Raw genomic sequence first — 26,097 nt, 5'->3', positions numbered from 1 at the left:
CCCTAGTAAAATTGAAGTGAATGGGAATTGGGTGGGAAAATTCTCCACTGGCTGGAATCATACCTAGCACAAAGGAAAATGGTGGTCAATCATCTCAACCCCAGGACATCACGGCAAGAGTTCCTCAGGGCAGTGTCCTAGACCCAACCATCTTTAGTTGTTTCATCAGTGACCTTCCCTCCATCATAAGGTCAGAAGTGGGGATGTTCGCTGATGATTGCACAGTGTTCAGTTCCATTTGCAATTCCTCAGATAATGAAGCAGTCCATCCTCGCATGCAGCAAGACTTGGCTTCCAGGCTTGGGCTGATAAGTGGCAAGTAACATGTATGCCATATAAGTGCCGGGCAATGACTATCTCCAACAAACAAGAGTCTAACCACCACCCATGACATTCAACGGCCAAATCATTACCATTGCCAAATCCCCCACCATCAACATCCTGGGGGTCACCATTGACCAGAAACTTAACTATTGGAGCAAGAGTGGGTCAGAGACTGGGTATCCTGCGGTGAATGTCTCACCTCCTCACTCCCCAAAGCTTTTCCACCATCTACAAGGCACAAGTCAAGAGTGTGATGGAATAATCTCCATTTGCCTGGATCAGTGCAGCTCCAACAACACTCAAGAAGCTCGACACCATCCAGGACAAAGCATCCCGCTTGATTGGCACCCCATCAGCCACCTTAAACATTCATTCACTCCACCACCGGCACACCATGGCTGCAGTGTGTACCATCTACAAGAAGCATTGCAGCAACTCACCAAGGTTTTTTTTGGCAGCACCTCCCAAACTCTACCACCTAGAAGGACAAGGGCAACAAGCGCATGGGAACACCATCACATGCAAGTTCCCAGCCAAGTTACACACCATCCTGACTTGGAAATATATCCCCGTTCCTTCATCGTCCATGGGTCAAAATCCTGGAACTTTCTCCCTAACAGCACTGTGGGAGTACCTTCACAAGGACTGCAACGGTTCAAGAAGGCGGCTCATCACCACCTTCTCAAGGGCAAATAGGGATGGGCAATAAATGCTGGCCTTGCCAGCGACACCCACATCCCAGGAATGATTTTTTTTTAAATCGCATAGCAGGAGTTTTGTTGGGTTCTGTGCAGTGGTTTGAGAAGATGTAAGTGAACTAGTGTTTGCCAGGGGAAGAATGGTTGGAAGTTAGTGGTGGGGGCATGGAGCAATGAAAGAAGTATAATGTGGAGAAAAGTGGTCTCTGGAAAGAAGGGAGACTAAACATGTATGGTGTTGAAATTGTGTTATAGAAGGTGAAAGGTGTTCTGTAAATGCTGGTTAAGTTTATATTCTTGCCTATTAAATTTCAATTGATCACTCTCTTGCTCATCCCCCTCTGCTCCGAATTCCCACTCTAGCCAAATTTCTGTTTTGGAAGACCTCTTTTCAATCTGTTATCAACTCATCCTATTATGTGCCCTCTGCTTGAATTGATGCGTTCTCGCTAGGAACAGGAATAGGAAAAATTTGGTGAAAAACATATATGCAACATAGGAAATTAGCAGAAGCTCACCAGATGCTTCTGGAAGACTGACTCAGACCTTCGCCCAAAAACTGGCAACTCTAGTATTGTTCTGACTTAAGGACTATGGGTTATAAATTCGATCGGCCCCAACAACGGGCACGGGGATCACATTAACCCGCACTTATTCAAAGTATTGCAGGCAGCATGCACACTTGGTGCTCCTGCCAATTTAAATGATAGTGCCGTTCAGCCCAGTTCTAAATTCGCTGCTGACTGGCTGCATGCTTAGCAGGGGGCACAAGTTTGTGTGAGGCTAGCACCAATTAAAGCTATCCTGCACTTCTTAAAGCCAGCTTGCACCTCTAAAAGAGGAGGTGCAGTTTGACAACACCAGGTGCTGGAAGCCATTCCTAAAGTGGGAAATATTCAGTAGTGGCACAACAGGCCAGAGAGAGGGCTCCAAAGTTCTCTGATGCAGCACTGGAGGCATTAGTACAGGAAGTGGAGAGGAGAAAAGAGGTCATGTTTCCACAGGGGCAAGGAGGCCCTCCAGACATACACTGCAAATGTAGTGGGAGCAGATAGCCATGGAGGCCAATGCTAATAGTGGTGCCCTGAGGATTTGGATGCAGTGCCAGAAGAAGTTCAATGACCTCTCACATTTAATCAAGGTCAGTGAAGGCATCTTCAAATGCCATATCCCACAAACTGCACCACTAGCCTCATACTTTGCTCAATTCACCGCACTCCCATCACTCACCTACCAACAATGTCTATCAATCAAGACTCATACCACACATTCATATGCTCCATCTGACACTCACACACTCAGCATTGCTGCAAGCCTCACATCTACATCTAACCACTTGCAGGTACTCCCAGCTATTCAAGCATGACAGCCAGATCAGCTAAACACTTGAAGCACACTCACTGACACACTTCCCTGTCTCTTGTAGGTCAAGTTGGCGCACAACTGTGGGCAGCGGTAGCTAACAGGAGGGGAACAGGCGTGCCTCCATAACCTGATCCCGCTCGAGGAGACTGTGCTCGACATAATTTAAGTGACTGTGACTGAGCCTGTGGCCAGTGGTGGCGCTGAACCATTGTACATGACGGTATGCTCATACCTAATCCTCCTTCTCCCATCCCACAATCTCTTCTGACTTACAAGCTGCACATGGTGTAAGCATGCATCTCTTGCTTCCTCCCTCCCCCCTCCCCTCATCACAACCCTACCCATGTGTCTTTCTCATTTCAGAGACCCAAGAAATCCAACCTGACCAGGCAATGGTGGAAGAGGAGAGTGATGATGAAGAAGAAACACCGTCACTCGCAGCCATCAGTTCAGCTATCAGCACTTCAGAGAGCCACTTAGTGGTGGGATCTGCACGAATGGGCTGCAGCCAGGGTCCCCGGAGGGCAAGGACGCATGTAAGTTCTGCTGCACAGGACTTGGACAGGCCTAAAGAACAAAGCTGATGGGTATGCACAACAAAATGCTTTGTGCATTGACAGGCTTGCCAGAAAACCTGAATACAATGTCAAGGAGCATGGAGGGGTCCAGCTCCAACCTTGCACAGGGCTTTGCGTAGAACCTGAATCCCAACCTTTCCAGCGTGGAAGGGGTGGGCAGATCCATTAGCATATTTGTGGATCCAACCATCATGCAGTGTCTGATGTCTCGGCTTCCTTTGCAGCACAAACAGAAGCCACCAATGTCCGAGTGCTGTAATGGAAATGCAGACTCAAGTCATGCAAGCTCCGACTACTGCCATCATAGCTATGGTTAGCAGTCATCCTCTTCACAGCCGTCGCTCTCCAGCACGCACTGTACCTTGAAGTGGTATGCTCCTTTGAAGGCCCCGACCTGCTGATGGTTCTTGCAGGTCGGGGCCGCCGCGCTGAATGCCGGGTCAGGTCGCACGTGTTCGAGGCCCAGGAGAGGCATGAGTTCGGGGCCCAGAAGAGGCGAAGGCCCAGGGGCAGCACGGGCCAGCCCACACTGCAATATGTGTGCGCATTAAATCCGTGCAGCAGAGCTGGTCTACAGTCGTCTTGGTTAACCCTTGCCACTCGACCAAGACGTAGCTCTGTCAAGTCCGTGTGGTGGCTGGTGTCCAACGGCCACAATAAGTTAAAAAACAAAATCTATGCAGTTCAGGACCTGGAATATTAGGTCCTTCATTGAAACACCTGTGAACTCATCCCTTTTTGGCGTGGAAGCAAGTCATCCTCGATCCGAGGGACCACCTATGATGATGATGATGGTTAGCAGTGTTGAAAGGGGCTTGCATGGTGTCCCAACAGTCTCTACAATCTGTCCACCAGCAGATTGCTAGGATAACTGAGGTGCTGCCTGGGGGAGTGGCTTTGGCTCTGTGGAGGACAAACCTGCTTTCCTCTCCCAGGGTGGCAGCATTTGTCCTTCCACTACTGCTACTCTGCCTGTGCCCTTCCTGTTGCCTGTCAGCCAGCTAGCCCAGACTACTGCCATGTTGAGGTGGTGCAGCCTAAAGCCGGGCCTACTAGGCCCAGAGCTGGAGATGGGTGCAAGGCCATCTGCAGTCTCCCCCACTGCAACCACTAGGGTAGCACTACATAGGAGCACTAGGATAGGCAAAGGCACACGATAGATAGGCACCAAGGGAATGCACAAGTCTGGTTAGTTGATTTTTGACTGAGATTTTGATTCATTTAATTGAATTGGAATGTTTGTGTAGTGGTGGCTTTTATTGTAGCATTGTGTCAAGGGATCGCAATGATGGTCAGTAACACAAAGAAGGTAATGTGTGGGACTATTGCTGAATGGAGAATTGATGTTGAGTTCACTGGTACGACGATCACGGACAGCCTGGGCAGAAAGGGGCTGTCTGGGTTGCCTCCTCCTTTCCTCCTCCTCCTCAGCTGGTTGCCGTATGCTTGGTGGCAAGGGCTGTGCCTTTATGATGGTGAGGTTGTGGAGCAGGCAGCTGGAGACATGCTCTGGCGAGTACTGAAGGGCTCCTCCAGAGCAGTCTAGGCAGAGGAAACATTGTTTAAGGACGCCAATAGTCTACTCTATCAGATTCTGTGTTGCAGCATGACTTTCATTATATGCATGCTGCCCACATGTGTGTGGGTTGTGCAGTGGAGTCATGAGCCAGGTGGTCAGCAGATAGCTCTTGTCACTCAGTAGCCACACTCTGGTTTATTGGGGTGGCTCAAATGCTGATGGTACAGAATGAAGGCATCATGACTGCTACCACGATACCAAGCATTGACCTGCATGATGCACTCAGTATAATCGCACACCAGCTGGATATTGAGTGAGCGGAATTCCTTCTGGTTGCGGTACATCTCTGAATTGAAATACGAAGTCCGCAAAGCGATGTGTGTGCAGTCAATGGCACCCTGCACCATGAGAAAGTATACCATCCTGGCACAGCTGCGTGCTCGCTCTGTCTGCTTCTCTCTGGCAAGGGAGAATGAAATGTATTCAGTTCTCTTTGCACACAGAGCCTCACTCACTTCACTTGTACAGGAGTGGATGGTGAACTGGGAGATGCATTGCCTGCTCCAGCCTGGAAGGAGCCTGACGTGAAGAAGTTCAAGGCCACAGTCACCTTTACAATCACTGGCAATGCCGTCTTCACCCTGTACTGAGGCTGCAGGTCTGCCTGCAGCAGGTAGCAGATTTCAGTGAGCACCTCCTTAGTAAAACGGAGACGCCTTGTGCACTGTTCATCGCTGAGGTTGATGTAGGAGAATTGCTCCCTAAAGACCCTGGGTGTACCTGGCCTGCTGAGAGCCCTTCTCTTCCTCCCCACCCCCACCTGCTCCTGCCTATTCTAGCAGCTTGTCCTGCTCTGTGTTGCTTCTGCTCATTCTCTCATGCTGCAGGCCAAATGGGATTCAATCTATTGCACCTGTGTCTGAGCAGACCCCTTGCCAGCCAGTACCAAGTCCTTGAGCACATATCACACCACTCCTTGTCATCTTTAAGCAACTTTAAAGAAGTCTATAAAGCAGCAAACCACTTCTACAATGGCTGGTAGAAATCAATCAGCAACTAACCTGTAAGTAGGTGATGATCCCTTTAAATAGCGCTGGTTGGTGATCGTTCCTGCAGCTGAACACACCTTCAACTGTGGGAGAAATAGAGGACGGCTCCAGCATTGAGGTCAAAAATGGCAGCGCTGGCGTCAAATCAGCATTACTCGCTGATTTGACATCACAATTTGCATACTCTGCATACCTCCAGCGCGTGCTCCCAGCGCCGATGCTAATGCCTTAATCAAAATGGATTCCGGCGTGGCCCACACTAGAATTATGCACATGCTGCTCGGAAGGCATCTTCAACCTAAAAGGACACCCGTCGCGCCCAAACAACGGGCACTACGCAATCAAATTTTTAGCCCATAGATATGTGAAAACAAGTAGTTACACTGGCTGGTAACTAAGTTGTAGATGTACTTAACATTCCTTATATTGGAGTAAATAAATAAACATGAGTATCTAAAATGCTGAAGCACAATTTCTTTGGGTGGTGGTGGGGGGAGGGGGTGGTTGTCCAGTGGCATGTCCTGTGAAAATGTTAGATTTTTTAACATTAGAAATGTACATTTTTCACCATTGTTAAGGTTTTTAGTCTTAAAGAAAAAATAAGATCACATTCCAAGTTTTTCAACAGACCAGCTAGACCATCACTTCCCCCAAACTTGCATCAACAGACATTCTGCACATATTCTCCCCAGTTGCAGTTCATGGAGGCATTCCATTTTCTCCAGTCCCAGTTTAGAGACACTGCACTCTCTCTCACTTTCCTCTCTGTCACACCAAACCTCTCAGTTCATACTCTTACTCTTGTCTCTCTCTTTTCTTTCCCAAATTCAACTCTTCTCCATCCCCCCCCCCCCGCCCCCAGCTCATTTCAAGCTGATCTTTTTTCCCTCTCACACACCTTTATGTTTGGGATGAGAATTCTAGTTCTCGTTCGAGTTCCTGCCTACAGTATGCTGTGGTAGGAATCACTATAACAGGGCTTGAGGAGCAGCAGTAAGGGGGTCAGAGGCCTGGTCCACACTGGTTTTTGTCAGCAAGCCCTGGCTTGTGAACTGTCTGCTTTAAACGCTGACAGTTGACATGGAATAAATTATCATGCTTCACTCACTTGAGTACTTGAGTCTGGGTCATGAGTGGTATTGGTGAGGTCACAAACACTGATCTTTTTCTTGGCTTTGGGGAGGATTCAATTTAGAGGGCAAGAAAAAGCTTTAGTAGTTTATCTTGTGATCTTTTTATAATGTGGCATTTATGTAAAAGTAAAAAAAAGCAATCCCTCTTTAAATGTTTAAGTCTTTTTGAAGCTGAAGAAAATTGTGGTTAATCCCTAACAGTATGACCTGGCATGAGATCACACATTAATTGTAAAGCAGTTGAGGTGGCAGTTGAGAATATTTCTGATGTATAAACATGTTTAACTCTTAATCATTTTCAACACCATCTGGTCTTGAATCTGTAAGATTTGAGGGATCCAGTGTATTAAGAAAAAAGTAGTCATTAATTACTAAACTAAGTAGAAGATGAGAGCATAAGGTTAATGTTTTACAATTGAGGGCAACATGAAGGTCAGTGGGAATTACTTCTTTGCAAAGCACCTTTGGTGTTTCAGCACATTTATTGCTTATTAATATGATGGGATAAAATTGATTGTGATAATTGAGCACACTTATACATGTCTCTTTTTTTTGTCCTTGGTCTTCACATGGTATATTTTTAAGCTATGCATTAATAGGCTGCTTTTAAATGGCATATTCCTTGAGGGTAATATGTGGAGCATTTGGTTTCATTGCCTAGTCATTCTACAGACTGATAGATTTTAACGTGACATTGTAATGTTTGTGTCAATTCTCTCAACCAGCTCTTTTCTAGTTTTCTCTGGTACCAGCTTGCCAAGGATCAGATTGTTAATATTCCTCAATCACTGGGTTCAAGTGCAGCTTTTATGTTAATATTAATACTATTGTGATGGTGCTGTACTTAGATTTTCAGAACATTGGTGCTGTGAGCCCAAAATAAAATTACCTTTATCAGGCCATATTTACATAAAATGAGACAATCTCCAAGAGAATCATAGAATGATACAGAACAGAAGGAGTCTATTCAGCCTTGAGAACCAGAGGACACAGATTTAAGGTGATTGGCAGAAGCACCAAAGGTGACATGAGGAAAAACTTTGTTACGCAGCGAGTGGTTAGGATCTGGAATGCACTGCCTGAAAGGATGATGGAAGCAGATTCAATTGTGGCTGTCAAAAGGAAATTGGATAAATATCTGAAGGGAAAAAAAATTGCAGGGCTAGGGGGAAAGGGCGAGGGGAGTGGGACGAGCTGAAGTGCTCTTTCAGAGAGCCAGCATAGTTCGACAGGCCGAAAGACCTCCTTCTGTGCTGTAACTATTCAACCATTCTATGATTATGTCTGTGCCAGCTCTTTGAAAGAGCTATCCAATTAGTGCCTGCCCTTTCCCCATATCACTGCAAATTTTTCCCCATCAAGTATTTATCCAATTCACTTTTGAAAGTTATTAATTAAACTGCTTTAAATCTATGTCCCCTGGTTATCAACACTTCTGCCATTTGAAGCCATTTCTCCTTATTTACTCTATTAAAACCCTTCGTGATTTTGATTACCTCTATTAAATCTCCCCTTAACCTTCTCTGCTCTAAGGCGAAAAATTCCAGCTTCTCTAGTCTCCACGTAACTGAAGTCATTCATCCTTGGGACCATTTTAGTAAATCTCCTTTATACCCTTTCTAAGATCTTAACATCCTTCCTAGAGAGAGAAAACAGGGAATTATAGACCGGTTAGTCTGACATTGGTGGTGGGGAAAATGTTGGAATCAATTATTAAGGATGTAATAGCAGCGCATTTGGAAAGCAGTGACAGGATCGGTTCAAGTTAGCATGGATTTATGAAAGGGAAATCATGCTTGACAAATCTTCTAGAATGTTTTAAGGATGTAGTAGAGTGGACAAGGGAGAACCAATGGATGTGGTGTATTTGGACTTTCAAAAGGCTTTTGACAAGGTCCCACACAAGAGATTAGTGTGTAAAATTAAAGCACATGGTATTGGGGATAATGTATTGACATGGATAGAGAACTGGTTGGCAGACAGGAAGCAAAGAGTAGAAATAAACAAGTCCTTTTCAGAATGGCAGGCAGTGACTAGTGGGGTACCACCAGGTTCAGTGCTGGGACCCCAGCTATTTACAATGATTTAGATGAAGGAATTGAGTGTAATATCTCCAAGTTTACAGATGACACTAAGCTGGGTGGCAGTGTGAGCTGTGAGGAGGATGCTAAGAGATTGCTGGGTGACTTGGACAGGTTAGGTGAGTGGGCAAATGCATGACCGATGCAGCATAATGTAGATAAATGTGAGGTTATCCACTTTGGTGGCAAAAACAGGAAGGCGGAATATTATCTGAATGGTGACAGATTAGGAAAAGGGGAGGTGCAACGAGACCTGGGTATCATGGTACATCAGTCATTGAAAGTTGGCATGCAGGTACAGCAGGCGGTGAAGAAGGCAAATGGCATGTTGGCCTTCATAGCGAGAGGACTTGAGTATAGGAGCAGGGAGGTCTTGCTGCAGTTGTACAGGGCCTTGGTGAGGCCACACCTTGAATATTGTGTACAGTTTTGGTGTCCTAATCTGAGGAAGGGCATTCTTGCTATTGAGGGAGTGCAACGAAGGTTCACCAGACTGATTCCCGGGATGGCAGGACTGACATATGAAGAAAGACTGGATCGACTAGGCTTATATTCACTGGAATTTAGAAGAATGAGAGGGGATCTCATAGCAACATATAAAATTCTGATAGGATTGGACAGGTTAGATGCAGGAAGAATGTTCCCAATGTTGGGGAAGTCCAGAACCAGGGGTCACAGTCTAAGGATAAGGGATAAGCCATTTAGGACCGAGATGAGGAGAAACTTCTTCACTCAGAGAATTGTGAACCTGTGGAATTCTCTACCACAGAAAGTTGTTGAGGCCAGTTCGTTAGATATATTCAAAAGGGAGTTAGATGTGGCCCTTACGGCTAAAGGGGTATGGAGAGAAAGCAGGAATGGGGTCCTGAAGTTGCATGATTAGCCATGATCATATTAATGGTGGTGCAGGCTCGATGGGCCGAATGGCCTACTCCTGCACCTATTTTCTATGTTTCTAAAAGCGCAGTGCCCAAAATTGGACACAATACTCCAGCTGGGGCCTAACCAGTGATTTATAAAGGTTTAACATAACCTTGCTTTTGTACTCTATGCCTCTATTTATAAAGCCATGGATCCCATATGCTTTTTTTAACCGCTTTCTCAACTTGTCCAGCCACCTTCAAAGTTTTGTGTACATATTAGCCCCAGTCTTTCTATCCTACACCCCCTTTAAAATTATACCATTTTGTATATATTGCCTCTCCTCATTCTTCCTACCAAAATGTATCACTTCACACTTCTCTGCATTAAATTGCATCTGCCATGTGTCTGCCCATTTCACCAGTCTGTCTATGTCTTCCTAAAATGTTTACTGCATTTCCAAGTTTTTTGTCATCTGTAAACTTTGAAATTATACCCTGTATACTCAAGTCCAGGTCATTAATATATATATCAACAAGAACAGTGGTCCTAATACTGATCCCTGGGGGACACAACTGTATACTTCCCTCCAGTCTGAAACTACTTTTCAGCGCTACTCTCTGCTTTCTGTCTCTTAACAATTTTGTAGCCATGCTGCCACTGCCCCTTTAATCCCATGGGCTTCAGTTTTGCCAACAAGTCTATGGGCTCAATTTTCCTCAGTGATTTGTGGTGTTTTTTTTTTACGTACGCCGCTTTTTTTGGCCTAAATTTAAAAATCCAAGTTTCCCCAAAGGTTCTGCGCCACATAACTTAGTTACGATATTTTTTAGGTTCGTTTTTTTTTTTGCGTCATAACCTGATGTCTGTGCCAGTTTTTCACAATTGTGCAAGTTTGGCCAACTTACAATTCTCCTAGGACGGTGTATGTGACCACTCCCAATAAACCTTCTGGGCACTGAAGAAAAACCAGCACACATCAAAAAATTGGCGCAGAAAGATGCCATTGTTTTTGGGCAAAGCTTTGGAGGGAGTCAAGAACACATAAATATGCATCATCAGGCTTAAATTTTTTAACTGAAAATGCAGAAAATGGAAGTTTCATGCAATTCTTCAAGTTTGGATTTTTTTTTTTAAAGTGCCAGGTCACTACTGAACGACTCCAAACCGGGCTCGAGGGTCGGACCGTCGGCCGTCAGAATCGGTCCCTCGCCCGGACACAGGTGCTCGGGGCTCAGCTTGAAAAGAAGTCTGAGGGGGGGGATGGGGGGCTGTGGAAGCTGAACTGAAGGCATGAGAAGCCTTACACTATGCAACAAGCAGCATCAAATGAAGCTGCCGGGGGGTGGCGATGGGGTGTGTGTGGAAGCCGAACTGAAGGAATGAAAACCCTTACGCTATGCAGTGAGCAGCATCAAATGAAGCCCGGGCCCTTTAAAAATGGTCGAATGCAGACCGGGAGCTGTACTGGGCATGCACGCCCATAGCAATCACGTCAAAAACATCCTTTTTTTTCTGCGCGTGCGAGGGGGAAACTTGGTACTTATTTTTTTGGAGTAGCTGGGACCAGAAAAAAAACGGGTGTACCTCTGGCAGCACGCCAAAAAAACGACTGGGGAAAATTGAGCCCTATTATGTGGTACTTTATGAAAGTCCATATATGCATCAGCCACAGTACCTTCATCAGCCCTCTCTGTTACTTTATCAAAGCAATAGTCATACATTGCTTTTGTGTATTTATAGTTACTTAAAAAAATAATCTGATCATACACCACACTGCTTTTCAGTTTTTACTAATGGAAGAGAGCCGGCTATTGCATCATCTCTCCTCAATTAAAAGAAAGTGACTGAAATTGGAGGCGGGAAATGCTGCAATATTGTGTGCATCGTTAGTTACAATAACTCATCAGCCAGTAGGCTTTTATGTATAAGTAACATTAATAACATTAAAAAATGTGTTGCTGTTACAGACATTCTCCCAGATTCAGCATCGCTGGTCACTCCTGTAAGCAGACCTTGCATATTAGCAATGTAACTTTATGTCATGAGCTTAACATACTTTGCAAGTCTGTAGTGGCTGATGCTAATGTTAAAAAATTATACCTCACTACCTCACTCACTGTTCCAGACTTCAATCGACTTCTTCCTTGCTACCTACCTCCCTCGGATCATGATCCCACTACTGAACACCAAGCAATAATTTATAAGACCATTATTGTTCATATCTCTGCCTCTGCCCCCCATCCCACTCCCACAACCTCACAGACCTCCCCGCTCCCCCCAACTCCACACAGCCCACTTCTGCCTCGTCCCGAAGATCCAGCAAGACTGTCCTGGTAGACCTATTTCAGCATGTTCTCCTCTTCACAGAACGTATTTTTGCTTATCTCGACTCCATTTTTCCCCCCTTCTCCAGTCCTTACCTAATTCCATCTGCAACTCTTCCGATGCCCTCTGTCACTAAAAAAATAGCAGTTTTCTGGCTTTATGTCTCCTATTCACTGGGTGTGCAGTTACTCTACACCTTCGTCCCTCACCCAGATGTCCTGCAGGCTCTCCGTTTCTTCCTTGAAAAGGAGCCCAACAAGTCTCCTCTGCCTGACCTGTGCTCATCTTGAACAACTTTTCATAGAAACATAGAAAACAGGTGCAGGAGTAGGCCGTTCGGCCCTTCGAGCCTGCACTGCCATTCAATGAGTTCATGGCTGAATATGCAACCTCAATACCCCATTCCTGCTTTCTCGCCATACCCCTTGATCCCCCTAGTAGTAAGGACTACATCCAATTCCTTTTTGAATACATTTAGTGAATTGGCCTCAACAACTTTCTGTGGTAGAGAATTCCACAGGTTCACCACTCTCTGGGTGAAGAAGTTTCTCCTCATCTCGGTCCTAAATGGCTTACCCCTTATCCTAAGACTGTGACCCCTGGTTCTGGACTTCCCTAACATTGGGAACATTCTTCCTGCATCTAACCTGTCTAAACCCATCCGAATTTTAAACGTTTCTATGAGATCCCCTCTCATTCTTCTGAACTCCAGTGAATACAAGCCCAGTTGATCCAGTCTTTCTTGATATGTCAGTCCCGCCATCCCAGGCATCAGTCTGGTGAACCTTCGCTGCACTCCCTCAATAGCAAGAATGCCCTTCCTCAAGTTAGGAGACCAAAACTCTACACAGTACTCCAGGTGTGGCCTCACCAAGGCCCTGTACAACGTGTAGTAACACCTCCCTGCCCCTGTACTCAAATCCCCTCGCTATGAAGGCCAACATGCCATTTGCTTTCTTAGCCGCCTGCTGTACCTGCACGCCAGCCTTCCTTTAACTCCACTCACTTCCTTCAGATAAAGGTATCACTATCGGAAAATAAATAGTTCCTAGCTATGCGTGTCTTTTTGTAGGATATGCTGAATATTCTTTGTTCCAGTCCTATTCCAGTCCATCTCTCTAATCTCTTCTTCTGTTACATAGATGTTTGTACTGTTTCCTGTTCTCACCCTTGACAACTATTGCAAGACTGTGGTGCCTTTTAAGTGGACAGGAAAACTTGATGTGGGAGTCACATCTGGGCAAGTGGGACTGTACATTGTGGTTTCTCGTAGCTGAGCAAAGGGGATATTGATGGAGGTCTGAAAATGAGAAATACATCTGCCCTTTAAAGTCATAAGTTTGGAGAAATTTGGACATAAAATACAATAAAAAGATGAAGTATTGCATGAAAAGTTACAATGTACAGGGTAATATTACTTAAGATCTGTTTTATATTAGCAAAATTAAATTGAATTTAAGAAGGCTGCATTTCAATTTAGTGTCTCTGATGATTGAATATGTTTGTTTAGATGCACTCATCAAATTTTAGATATCATTGGTATATTACCTGCAGCATTGCTCAGATTTATATGGATGAGAATCTTGACTCTGTACTGCTTAACATGCAATGTGTAGAGTATGTGGAATGAAGTTGCCTAGCTCATAAGGTAGTCTTTTTTCTATAAGTAAAGTTGAATCTCCCATGCAGCACAATATAATTCCCACAGGAGCATATTTTTGTGGGGCTTAGTGTTAAGTGGTTTGTTTGTTCTAGTTTAGTTTCAGATTAAAGTTTGCGTTTCAGGCAATTAAAATTTTGCTTTAACAACTTAAGGAATCAATTGTGAAAGTAGCAGTTTATAAATTACAGCAAAAACTGAAAGTGTGTGTGTTTTTGTGTTGATAACTTCTGTCTGTGATTTTTCTCCTTTCCTTTTAGAATCGTGAAGAACAATTTTCATTTATAGCAGAATGGTATGATACAAATGCTAGTCTAATTCGGCGTTACATATTTCTGTTTTATCCAAACGATGGATCTATTGAAATGGTAAGAGATTTGTTTTGCTTTTTGGTTTTGTATTTTTTTTTTCATGAAGTGCCAGATTGACCCAAATTCAATCCCTGGTCTCTGCTGTGGTGGTCAATATTGGCTTTGGCGGAGATAGCAGAACTTCAATTAGTGTCAGTACGCAAGTGAGTGGAATGTTGAACCAAAATATCTATATAGAGCTAAAATTCAATGTTACAAGTACAGGGGAACCTTCATTATCAATGTCCTTATTATTCACCATTCTGATTATCTACCAAAACCTTCTCAGGACAAAGCCTAACACAAGGCATCACTCCATTGCGCAGTTCTCTTTGTTATTTGTATTTCATATTTTTTTCATCTGATTTTATTTTTCTTTCTTGATCAAATAAAACAAAACTGTTTCTTTAAAAAGAAATTATGATCATTGTATTAATTTCCATGCTTGGAACTCGTGATTATCTGCGAATGTTATTATCCCTTGGGGATTCTTCAATTTATGATGATTAATTGAGGTTCCAATATATTGATGTATAGGTTAAGACTGTGAAATTGAATTTTAAAATATTGATATTTTGTTGGCTGGCACCAGGAAAAAGTGATCATGAAAGCTATTGCATTGCCTTTTTATATTAAAAAAATCCAACTGTTTTATTACTATCCTTCCAAAAAAACGATCAGCCGCCCCTGTATGGTCTGCACATGTTTCCAAAATACATAGTTAATTTTAATGCCCTCTAAAATATCCGAGTAAAGCTACTCACTCACTTTATAAAATAGCTACGACGCCAACTAGGGATGAGGCCTTCCCTTTGCTGCCCACATCCCAAGAACAAAAACAAATCTTCACCTAATGAGTATTACAAGACAGTAACATACTTTAGAATTGAGAATACCTTGGTAAACCACAACAGTAAAGATTGAATGATTTACTGACATAGGGCTAGATTTTCCCCAACCCCTTTTCTTGGCGTACTCAGCCGAGATGCACCGACTTTGTGCGATCAAAACAGCGGCAAAAAACTTACTGAGTATCCTGGCCCCTCTGCTGAATGTCCCAGGTCCTGGCGCGGCGTCCATGGTGAAGTGGGGGGCAGAGCTACAGCCCTGCGCCGAAAACACTGCTAGCAGCTGTCCGCATGCGCAGTAGAGTATGTGCATGCTCCTCGCCCTCCCAGTGTGTCCTGCAAGCTGTCAGCAGGACCCGACGCACATCGCCCCCATCCCTGGCCGAAGGGACGCCCTGATGTTCACCTCCCCTATCCCTGGCCGAATGGTCTCCCGCACCGGCCCGCGAGCAACTTTCATCTGGCGATTTGAGCCCCTGAAAGGAGTTGATCCCAAGTTTCTGAGGAACATGCAGTTTACCAAGAAGCACAACAAGAAAGGAACGGGGAAGGTTGAAGGCAAAAAATAAAAAGGACCAACTGTCTTGATGAGCTAACATCTACTGTCCTTGAGAATAGCAGCCCTGTGCTATATTGTATTCCCAAATTGTTTATTTTGAATAAAACCCAAGTGGTTGGAACTTTAAAAAAAAAACTTGTTTCTGGCATAAAGGTAGGACTTCTATTTGTTATTGATTAATTGCTTATTACTTTTTGTGCTTTGTAAGTCTTGGTGCTTTAAATGTACTAACCTGCGCCAATTTCTTAACTGACTGCAAGGTTTTTCAGAGCTGGCCACATACGCTGACCTAAATCAATTTGGAGTAAGTTTTAGCTGGCCAAAGTGGCATAAATGGCAAAACTGGTGTAAGTGGCTGGGAACACCCTCTTTTGGAAAAAAAACTCAACTAAAAAAAATCTTTCCTAACTGTGTTACTCTGGAGCAAGTTGGTTGGGGAAAATGGCGTTTTTTAAACTTAGACCAAAAAGATTGGAGCAAGTCATGGCTAAAAGTGAGCCTGTAATTTTGGCTACAACCCCTTGCTAATGTGCAAGTCTCTTTATGTATTTTATAGCTTTCTGGAGTCTTGAGATCATTCCAATGGACTAGGGAGGTTCATTCTGTATCGATGTTTCAAAAAGAGCAGCTAATCAGAACCAGGAATTTATAGGTCCATTACATTGACATCTGTTAATAGCAATTTGTTAGAAGGGATCATTAGGGATACTCTGTACGATCACCTTGACAGAGAATGGGTTATTAAGGACACGCAATGTGGCTTTGCGAATAGAAGGTCATGTCTTACCAACCTGGTTGAATTTTTTAAGAAGGTTACTAGGTTGATGAATGACGAAATATTATGGGAGCCAGGAATGTGGCAGATTGGGGTCTGATTGCTCGATCCCGATATGTGAATTGACCGTTTCCAGAGTACTTGCGGTCCTGGAGCGGCGTAAGATTGATTTCGGATGAGGCAACTCGGGTGAATGCGATTTCTACTGTTTGTACACTTAAAAAAAAAAAAAAAAATTGCTACCGCTAAATTTCGATCAGCCCGCTCATTTGCATACCAGCGCCTGTTAGTCAGTAACTGATGCGAGTTTTCTGTTTTTGTAACCCAATTCTTATAGTCAGGCAGTCCCCCGGAATTGAGAATGACTTGCTTCCACACTAAAATGAGTTCGAAGATGACTGATGAGACCAATGCGGGATCTACAGACTCTGTCGCAGGTGGGGCAGATGGTGGTTGGAGGGACTGGTGGGTGGGGTGCTTGATTTGTCGTACGCTCCTTCCGTTATTCGTACTTGGCTTCCATATGCTCCCGGCGAAGAGACGCGAAGTGTTCGGTGTCTTCTCGGATGCTTGTCTTCCACTTTGAGGGGTTTTGGGTCAGGGATTCCCAAGAGTTGGTGGGGATGTTACATTTTTTCAAGGAGACTTTGAGGGCGTCCTTGAAGCGTTTTCGCTGCCCTCCTGAGGCTTGCCTGTCGTAACGTAGCTCGGAGTAGAGTGCTTGTTTCAGAAGTCTAGTATCGGGCTATGCACTCTAGGGTCTTAAAAGAGGTGGCTGCAGAGATAGTGGATGCAATGGTTGCAATCTACCAAAATTCCCTTGATTCTGGAGAGGTCCCAGCAGACTGGAAAACCGCAAATGTAACGCCCCTATTTAAGAAAGAAGGGAGACAAAAGCAGGAAACTATAGACCAGTTAGCCTAACATCAGTCATTGGGAAAATGCTGGAGTCCATCATTAAGGAAATAGTAGCAGGACATTTAGAATATCATAATGCAGTCAAGCAGAGTCAGCATAGTTTTATGAAAGGGAAATCATGTTTGACAAATTTGCTGGAGTTCTTTGAGGATGTAACGAGCAGGATGGATAAAGGGGAACCTGTAGATATTGTGTTTGGATTTCCAGAAAGCATTCGATAAGGTGCACGTAAAAGGTTACTGCATCTACTGAGTTGGGATAAATGGGTCATTTTCAAGTTGGCAAACTGTAACTAGTGGGGTGCCACAATGATCAATGCTGGGGCCTAAACTATTTACAATTTATATAAATTACTTGGATGAAGGGACCGAGTGTAAGGTAGCCAAATTTGCTGATGATACAAAGATAGGTGGGAAAGCACATTGTGAGGGGGATGGAAAGAATCTACAACGGAATATAAATAGGCTAAGTGAGTGGGCAAACATTTGGCAGACGGAGCATAATGTGGGAAAATGTGAGATTATCCACTTTGGGAGGAAAAATAAAAAAGCAAATTATTATTTAAATGGGGAGAGATTACAAAAGCTGCGTTACAGATGGATCTGGGGGCCCTTGTACACGAAACACAAAAAGTTAGCATGCAGATACAGCAAGTAATTAGGAAGACAAATGGAATGTTGGCCTTTATTGCAAGAGGGGATGGAGTATAAAAGTAGGGAAGTCCTGCTACAACTGTACAGGATATTGGTGAGACCACATCTAGAGTATTGCGTACAGTTTTGGTCTCCTTATTTAAGGAGGGATATACTTGCATTGGAAACAGTTCAGACACGGTTCACGAGGTTGATTCCTGAAAAGAAGAGGTAGTCATATGAAGAAAGGTTGAGCCTATACTCATTGGAGTTTAGAAGATTGAGAGGTGATCTTATTGAAATGTATAAGATTCTGAGGGTGCTTGACAGGGAAGATGTAGAGAGGATGTTTCCCCTCATGGGGGAATCTAGAACTAGGGGGCATAGTTTCAGTATAAGGGGTCACCCATTTAAAATGGAAATGAAGAGGGTCATGAATCTTTGGAACTCTCTGCCCCAGAGAGCTGTGGAGCCTGGGTCATTGAATGTATTTAAGGTGGAAATAGACAGATTTTTGAATGATAAGGGAGTCAAGGGTAATAGGGAACGGGCGGGGAAGTGGAATTGAGGCCAGGATCAGATCAGCCATGTTCTTATTGCATGGTGGAGCAGGCTCGAGGGGCCAAATGGCCTACTCCTGCTCCTATTTCTTATGTACTTGACATTTATCCTCCCCTCCTTTTTAAAAAAAAAAATCTTCAGGTAGCATAGGTCCTATGAGATCCTCTCTGAGAAGCTCTGTGCCTGAAGGGTTAACTTTTCCAAAGCTGCAGTTGGCCATCTCTTGTGACCTAGAAGATCTGAAGCCATACTCACTTGCAAGTGCTATTTTGTCTGGCTATGAAGCTCACCACTGCTTTCAACTTTTATGGCTTAGGCTCTTTTCAGGCAGCCATAAGGGATCTCTGAAACATAAGTCATTGAGCATTTGTGTGTTTATATATGGTGCATGGTATATACAAAAGAAATAGCTGTAAATAGTCTGTGTGTGTTCGAGCTGAGAATTAAAAGTATATGGTATAGGACAAAAGTACTTGTACAATTAGGATTTAGGCTGGAATTTTGGAATGAAGTAGGGCACCTATTACTGCTTTTGACCTTCGTTACACTATGGATGGAATAAAAATGGTCTAAAATTTATGGATTATAAATATCTCCCTTATCTTGTACAAATTACGTTGACTATGAACATTAGACTTTAGAACTGGAACAAAATTGTATATTTTCAAGTTCCTTGTACATGGATGCTTAAGATTCAAATTTGCATAGTTTGCAACCTGGTGCTTTATTTAATTTTGCAGTTTCATGGAAATGTGTTTATTTCTTAAAGGTAAATTATTTGCTTATCAAGATGCCCCCTCCCCAAGGGGAGAATACCAATGGGTAAGAATGGTACAGTTTTCATAGAATACACCAGTTGATGCTATTTTATATTTATGCAAAATAACTTTATTTTATGCAACATATTTCTGACTTAGAACACAGTTGCCTCATCTTCATTTAGTTTTATCAGTATGATGTCACTTTTGAATTACTCTCCTCAAGCATTGTTATGTGACATGATGATCATTTAAGTATCAACTCTTCACTCGCCAAACATGCCCATTTTCTTTGTCCAGACAATGATTTTGGATTTATACCAACTTGGTGAAATGCTGTTGTTACTCACAGATGGAGCAGAGAGCTTAAAATATCTAGTCTGTTAAAAGGATGAAACAGTCAATCACTCTTTAATCCCGAGAAAATGGGATGATGCAAATAGACTTTGAAATTGGATTTTCATTACAAATCATTGCAATACAATGTGGTCACCAGCCACAACAGATATTGTTAACTAAATCTGCATTAGTTCTCATACCAACTTGGAACATAGAATACCTTTCAGTTTTGCCTACACTTAACAGTGACAATACCTACCAATTGCACTAAAATATCCATGATCCTATGGGACCAATACTGTAATGTTCGGTGCTCCCAGTGCTGCTGTGCATTGGGCAGTGGTGCCCACATTATTGCCACTTTAAGCAGAACTATCCTGCTGCATACCAGGTCTCTGATTCTGCTTTAGGTAGAACCTCCAAACCCTCTTGATGTTCCATTTGGAGCCTAAATCCTACATCTTACTCAGTTTTATGCCCCCTCAGTATATCTGAGGTGTTGCAGACTAGATGTAGACAGCTTGCTCGCCTCTGCATATGTCAGTTTGCTAACACTGCAATTATTGGTGCCATTGGTAGCACAAGCTCATGATGAGCACCGGTCCTACTTAACCTGAGCACGAATCTATTGCCTCACTAAGGTTTTATTGGATTTAACGCATACAGGATAAAGAAATTGCACACGTGGTTTCTTAGCCAAGTGTGCTACCACTCTGAAAAGTGCATGATTAAAATGGTGGCAGCTATGAGTGCTTCTGGAACGTAGCAGTAAGTACTCTACTGCTATTTTAACCACTTGCCTCCTTCATTCCCATGGGGCGGGCAGGGTTAAAATAGGGGCTTAGAAAACAGTCAAGCAGCAGAAAGACAGCAAGGTAGTTATAACCTCTGCATTGTAGGCATGACTGGTAACAGAGCAAATCTATCTTTCTATGTTAATTAAAATCCCTCTGGGTAGGCTAGTGAATGTGTTTTATTTTGTAACACAAATTATACTGATTGTACCAAAGTTAATTTTGTCATACTCAGCATCTGCATGTTTTGTCTACCATGGAATGAAGCAGCTAACGAATCAAACCCAACAATGCCTCGCCTAATGTTAACTTGGGCTGCTTTCAAAGATAATAAAGCAATATATGTGCTTAAGTAACAAAGCTCCAGTTCAGATCACAAGGGTGTTACACTCCTGGGTCCCACTCATGAACATAGTAGGAGTTGACTTCTGTTTATTTTTTTTAAAAAGCAGGCAACTCTATTGCTTAAGGGAATGACTGACGCCACCGAACTAGTATAGATGCCTGTGGCAGAATGGCAATTCTTAGCAGTCAGCCTCACTTTTTCTTCTAGCAATGTGAACACTTTGCCTGATTGCAGAAAGTGTTTGTATTTATCCATGCACTTCTATTTTGACCTTTTTTAAATTTGTTTTATTTTATGAATAGATGTATTGATGTTGTCCATTCTTGACACATTTCACAGTTTGACATAAAGAACCATCGTGCCTTTCTGAAACGGACTAAATATGAGGAATTGCGGCCAGAAAACTTGTTCGTTGGCGGCGTGATTACTGTATATGCTCGTCAGCTCCATTTGGTAGGCTATGGGGACCAATACACAGCTCTCCGACTGGGAAGTAAGAAACAAAAGTAAGAATTTAGTTCCTAAATGTATTCAGAGTTCACGTCAGTTACTGAAGGTCAACTTGGTCAAAACATTATTTAAATCTCTTCCATACAAATAAGGTTCTTAATAGTGAAATTGCCATTCCACCTAGTATTGTGATGATGAAACTGATCACTTTTAGACTGGGGCAGTTCCAGTATTAAGCAGATCACTTAATTGCTTACATTAAAAAATAGTGTTGTAAATATGTGGATTATTTGTTTCTTGCAGTCAAATTTAGATATAGCTTTATGTACGTAGATCCTCGGTAGCTGATTTGTATTGCAGATAGTAAGTAGTAATAGTTTCCTGTAAATTGAAAGAACTATATTTAGTTGTCCATCGTGAACATTGAGCTATAAATATAGATTTTCTACGTTGGTTGTATACTCACTAGAGTGTGAGAGAGAGAGAGAGACTTAAAGAGGATCTGGTCCAGGTTTTTAAGATTAAAGGCAAAAAGATTGATGTGATGGGGTCAGCTAGAACAAGCAGCCATCCATATGAAGTGAGGAAGCAAGGAACGAAGTTGGACGTCATAAGTCTTATTTTTCTTGAGGGCAGATTTGTAACTCTCAAACTGAAACATGGAATGTAAATTTGTAATGACCGTTTTACTGGTAACTGGCGGTGGAATTTGCACAACTTTTTCTCCCTGTTTTTTTCCAGGACACTGGGTGTAATAAAGCCAAATGCTGAGGTAAAATTAGGAAAATTGATAGACCAGATCTACAGCTCAGGGCTGGTAATAACCAAGGCAAAAATGGCTAATGTAACACGGTAAGTAGTTCACTATTGTTTCAAGCTAATGCTTTTAAAATCTCTTAATGTGTTGAATTTCTACACCTTCTTTGTGGAGCAACACCGCTGCATTAACAACTTATTAAGAATGAGACCGGGAGCCAATGTAGGTCAGTGGGCACAGAGGTGATGGGTGAACGGGACTTGGTGCGAGTTAGAAAATGGGCAGCAGAATTTTGGATGAGCTCCAATTTATGTAGGGTGAACAATGGGAGGCCGGCCAGGAGAGCATTGGAATAGTCAAGTCTAGAGGTAACGAGGCATGGATGAATGTTTCAGCAGCAGATAAGCTGAGGCAGGCAATGTTATGGAGGTGGAAGTAGCCAGTCTTGTTGATGAAGTGGATATGTGGTCAGAAACTCAACTCGGCATCACATATAATACCAAGGCTGCGAGCGATCCGATTCAGTTTCAGACAGTTGCCAGGGAGCGGGATGAAGTCGGTGGCCAGAGAACGGAATTTCTGGTGGGGACTGAAGACCATGGCTTTGGTCTTGCCAATATTTAGTTGGAGCAAATTTCTGCTCATCCAATACTGGATGTTGGACAAGCAGTGTGACAACTTAGACAGAGGTGAGGTCGAGAGAGGTGGTGGTGAGTTAGAGCTGAGTGTTGTCAGTGTACACATGGAACCTGACTTTGTGTTTTCAGAGGATGTCGCCAAGGGACAGCATGTAGATGAAAAATAGGGGGCTAAGGATAGATCCTTGGAGGGACTCCAAAGATAACGGTGCGAGAGTGGAAAGCCAAGCCAATGCAGGTGATTCTCTGGCAACGACTGGACAGATAAGAATGGAACAAGGCGAGGGCAGTCCTACCCAGCTGAATGACTGAAGAGAGGTGTTGGAGGAGGAGGATAGTGTCAACCATGTCAAAGGCTGCAGATAAAAAGGAAAGACGCGTTTATATAGAGCTTTTCATGACCTCAGGATATCCCAAAGTGCTTTACAGCCAATGAAGTACATTTTTTTTGTGTAGTCACTGTTATAAGGAAACACAGCAGCCAATTGCGCACAGCAAGTTCCTACAAACAGCACTGATAATGACCAGATAATCTTTTTTTCAGTAATGTTGATTGAGGGATATATATTGACCAGGACACTCTGGCGATAACTTCTCTGCTCTTCTAAATAGTGCCATGGGATCTTTTACATCCTCCGTTTGACATCTCATCCAAAAGACCACACTTCCGACAGTGCAGCACTCGCTCAGCACTCAACAGGAGTGTCAGCCTAGATTTTTGTGCTCAAGTCTTTGGAGTGGGACTTGAACCCACAGCGTTCTGACTCCGAGGCGAGGGTGCTACCCACTGAGCCACGGCGACGGCTGACAGGTTGAGAAGGATGAGGAGAGATAGTTTACCACAGTCAAAGTCACACAGGCTGTGATTTGTGACCTTGATAAGGGCCGTTTCAGTACTGTGACGGATGTGGAAACCGGATTGGAGGAATTCAAACAACGAATTGCGGGAAATCTGGGTAGGAAAGATAGAAGTTAATTATCATCGCACTGCCCTCGTTAAAATCAATGTGATCGTAAATTTGCTGAATTTAAGCCAGTCTTCATGTCACTGACACATAGACTGAAAAATAATGATGCTGGAGACCTGGCAGTGGCGTGATTTTGTGTTTATTCAAAATGGTTGCAGCAGGGGTGTTCGTTCTGCTCTAATTCCAGACCATAATCATAAATGGAATCATAGTTACCACTTCTGTCTGCATTCAGTTCATTTTGGTATATATTCACCAGTGGAGGATTTGGGAGCATAACTGTCTAACTTATGGCGTTTATCATTGTTACAACGAATTCCAGGTTGTTGTACTGTGGTGAAACTGCAAATTGCAATGTTGTCTATTCTGCAGAGAACAATGAATCATCTATATACAAACATTGGATTTGAAATTTAGCAGGTAAAATTCAACTTTGGCCGGGACACAAAACTGGTGCTATCATATCAGCTGCCCGTTGTATACCCAGCTCAATTCTTTTTTCCTTTCTATTGAAGTCAATGGAAAGGACAATCAGGCGGGGGGAGTATGCTAAATTGTTACCCTTTAGACTCTACTGAGCAGTTGGTTTTCTAGCTAATACCTGAAACTGCCAGCAGCACTAAATTTAATGGGGGTGAAATTGCCCTTCTTTATAGCCCCACCAGCATCTCCGGGGAGCGCTAATGGGGCGCAATGAGGTTATTGCCCAGGGAAAGGGGTCCATAGCGCCTCTGGGGAAATTGCCCCGGGGGTTTGGGGGAGGTGTTGTGTCATTAGCACCACGATTTGCGCCCCGGGCTGGCGCACGCATGCGGTGACGTAATTGCCGTGCACGCTGACCCCTGCGCCGTGAGTCGGCCTATTTTTCTGTCGGCTGGCACTTCTGTTGGCTTGTCAATGATGACCCTCGCATCGACAAGGCTGCCAACCTGCAGCCCGGCAGTCCATTATGGATGCTGTTGGCCCGGTCGAGGGCATCCCTGGTGGCCCAGTGCATAACGCGCAGTGGCCCTCCCCTTTAATTGAAGGGGAGGGGTGTTCCACTGCATCAGGGCACTGGACTCAGCGCCACGCTACTGTCTCTGGAGCGCTCCTCCAGGGATGCAGAGCGCCTCTGATAGTGTCCTTCTCCGTTGAGGGCGGAAGGGCTTAATTCTGTGCCGGGGGCGGAACTTCGGGGCAGGGCGATAAATATACCGACCCTGAAAGGATATTGCCTCCAAATGGGACACGGGGCAATTTTGACCAAAGAACAATCACTAAGGAGGTGGTACTCAGTAAGATAATGGGACTAAAGGTGGAAAAATCCACTGGACCTGATGGCTTGCATCCTAGGGTCAAGAGAAGTAGCGGCAGGGATAGTGGATGCATTGGTTGTAGTTTACTAAAATGTCCTGGATTCTGGGGAGGTCCCAACAGATTGGAAAACTGCAAATGTAACGCCCCTATTTAAAAAAGGAGGCAGACAAAAAGCAGAAAACTATAGACCAGTTAGCCTAACATTTCTGCTGGGAAAATGTTGGAGTCCATTATTAAAGAAGCAGTAGCAGGACATTTGGAAAAGCATAATTCAGTCAGGCAGAGTCAGCATGGATTTATGAAGGGAAAGTCATGTTTCACAAATTTGCTGGAATTATTTGAGGATGTAACGAACAGGGTGGATAAAGGAGAACCAGTGGATGTGGTGTATTTGGATTTCCAGAAGGCATTTGACAAGGTGTCACATAAAAGGTTACTGCACAAGATAAAAGTTCACACGGGTAGGGGTAATTTATTAGCATGGATAGAGGATTGACTAACTAAAAGAAAACAGAGAGTCGGGGTAAATGGTTCATTCACGAGTTGGCAATCAGTAACTAATGAGGTGCTGATGGAACCCCAACTATTTACAATCTATATTAACGACTTGGACGTAACCAAGTTTGCTGAAGATACAAAGATGGGAGGAAAAACAATGTGTGAGGAGAGCACAAAAAAATCTGCAAAAGGACATAGACAGGCTAAGTGAGTGGGCAAAAATTTGGCAGGTGGAGTATAATGGAGTAATAGTGAGGTTGGGGGCAGCATCAAACAAGAAATTAGGGATCCGTGCAATAAAGGTACAGCAGTTATCATGGGCGACTTTAATCTACATATTGATTGGGCTAACCAAACTGGTAGCAATGCGGAGAAGGAGGATTTCCTGAAGTGTATTAGGGATGGTTTCCTAGACCAATATGTCGAGGAACCAACGAGAGGGCTGACCATCCTGGACTGGGTGTTGTGTAATGAGAAATGACTAATTAACAATCTTGTTGTGCGAGGCCCCTTGGGGAAGAGAGACCATAATATGGTAGAGTTCTTTATTAAAATGGAGAGTGACACAGTTAATTCAGAGACTAGGGTCCTGAATTTAAGGAAAGGTAACTTCGATGGTATGAGACATGAATTGGCTAGAATAGACTGGCGAGTGATACTTAAAGGGTTGACGGTGGATAGGCAATGGGCAAACATTTAAAGATTACATGGATGAACTTCAGCAATTGTACATCCCTGTCTGGAGTAAAAATAAAATGAGGAAGGTGGCTCAACCATGGCTAACAAGGGAAATTAAGGATAGTGTTAAAGCCAAGGAAGAGGCATATAAATTGGTCAGAAAAAGAAGCAAACCTGAGGACTGGGAGAATTTTATAATACAGCAGAGGAGGACAAAGGGTTTAATTAGGAGGGGGAAAATAGAGTATGAGAGGAAGCTTGTTGGGAACATAAAAACTGACTGCAAAAGCTTCTATAGATATGTGAAGAGAAAAAGATTAGTGAAAACAAACG

The 26,097-nt window shown here is 43.5% G+C and overlaps 1 protein-coding gene across 6 annotated transcripts in view; it reads left to right on the top strand.

The window, feature by feature from the left end:
* Positions 1-26,097, top strand: part of nme7 (NME/NM23 family member 7) — a 337,368-nt gene that overhangs the window by 46,194 nt on the left and 265,077 nt on the right. For 3 of the 6 annotated variants that reach the window (XM_070893470.1, XM_070893467.1, XM_070893471.1), the window contains exons 2-4: positions 13,857-13,964; positions 20,816-20,982; positions 21,668-21,778. In XM_070893470.1, coding sequence (XP_070749571.1) covers positions 13,857-13,964; positions 20,816-20,982; positions 21,668-21,778 — 386 coding nt within the window. Of the gene's footprint in view, positions 1-2,755; positions 2,924-13,320; positions 13,345-13,856; positions 13,965-20,815; positions 20,983-21,667; positions 21,779-26,097 lie in introns of those variants that run through there. The other 3 variants (XM_070893466.1, XM_070893468.1, XM_070893469.1) reach the window with 2 other exon arrangements.

This window comes from Pristiophorus japonicus, chromosome 11 (assembly GCF_044704955.1).
Source record: "Pristiophorus japonicus isolate sPriJap1 chromosome 11, sPriJap1.hap1, whole genome shotgun sequence".
In the NCBI taxonomy this organism is placed as follows: Eukaryota; Metazoa; Chordata; class Chondrichthyes; family Pristiophoridae; genus Pristiophorus; species Pristiophorus japonicus.
The sequence above is the reverse complement of the archived record's forward strand: the minus strand, read 5'-3'. Positions and strand labels throughout refer to the sequence as shown.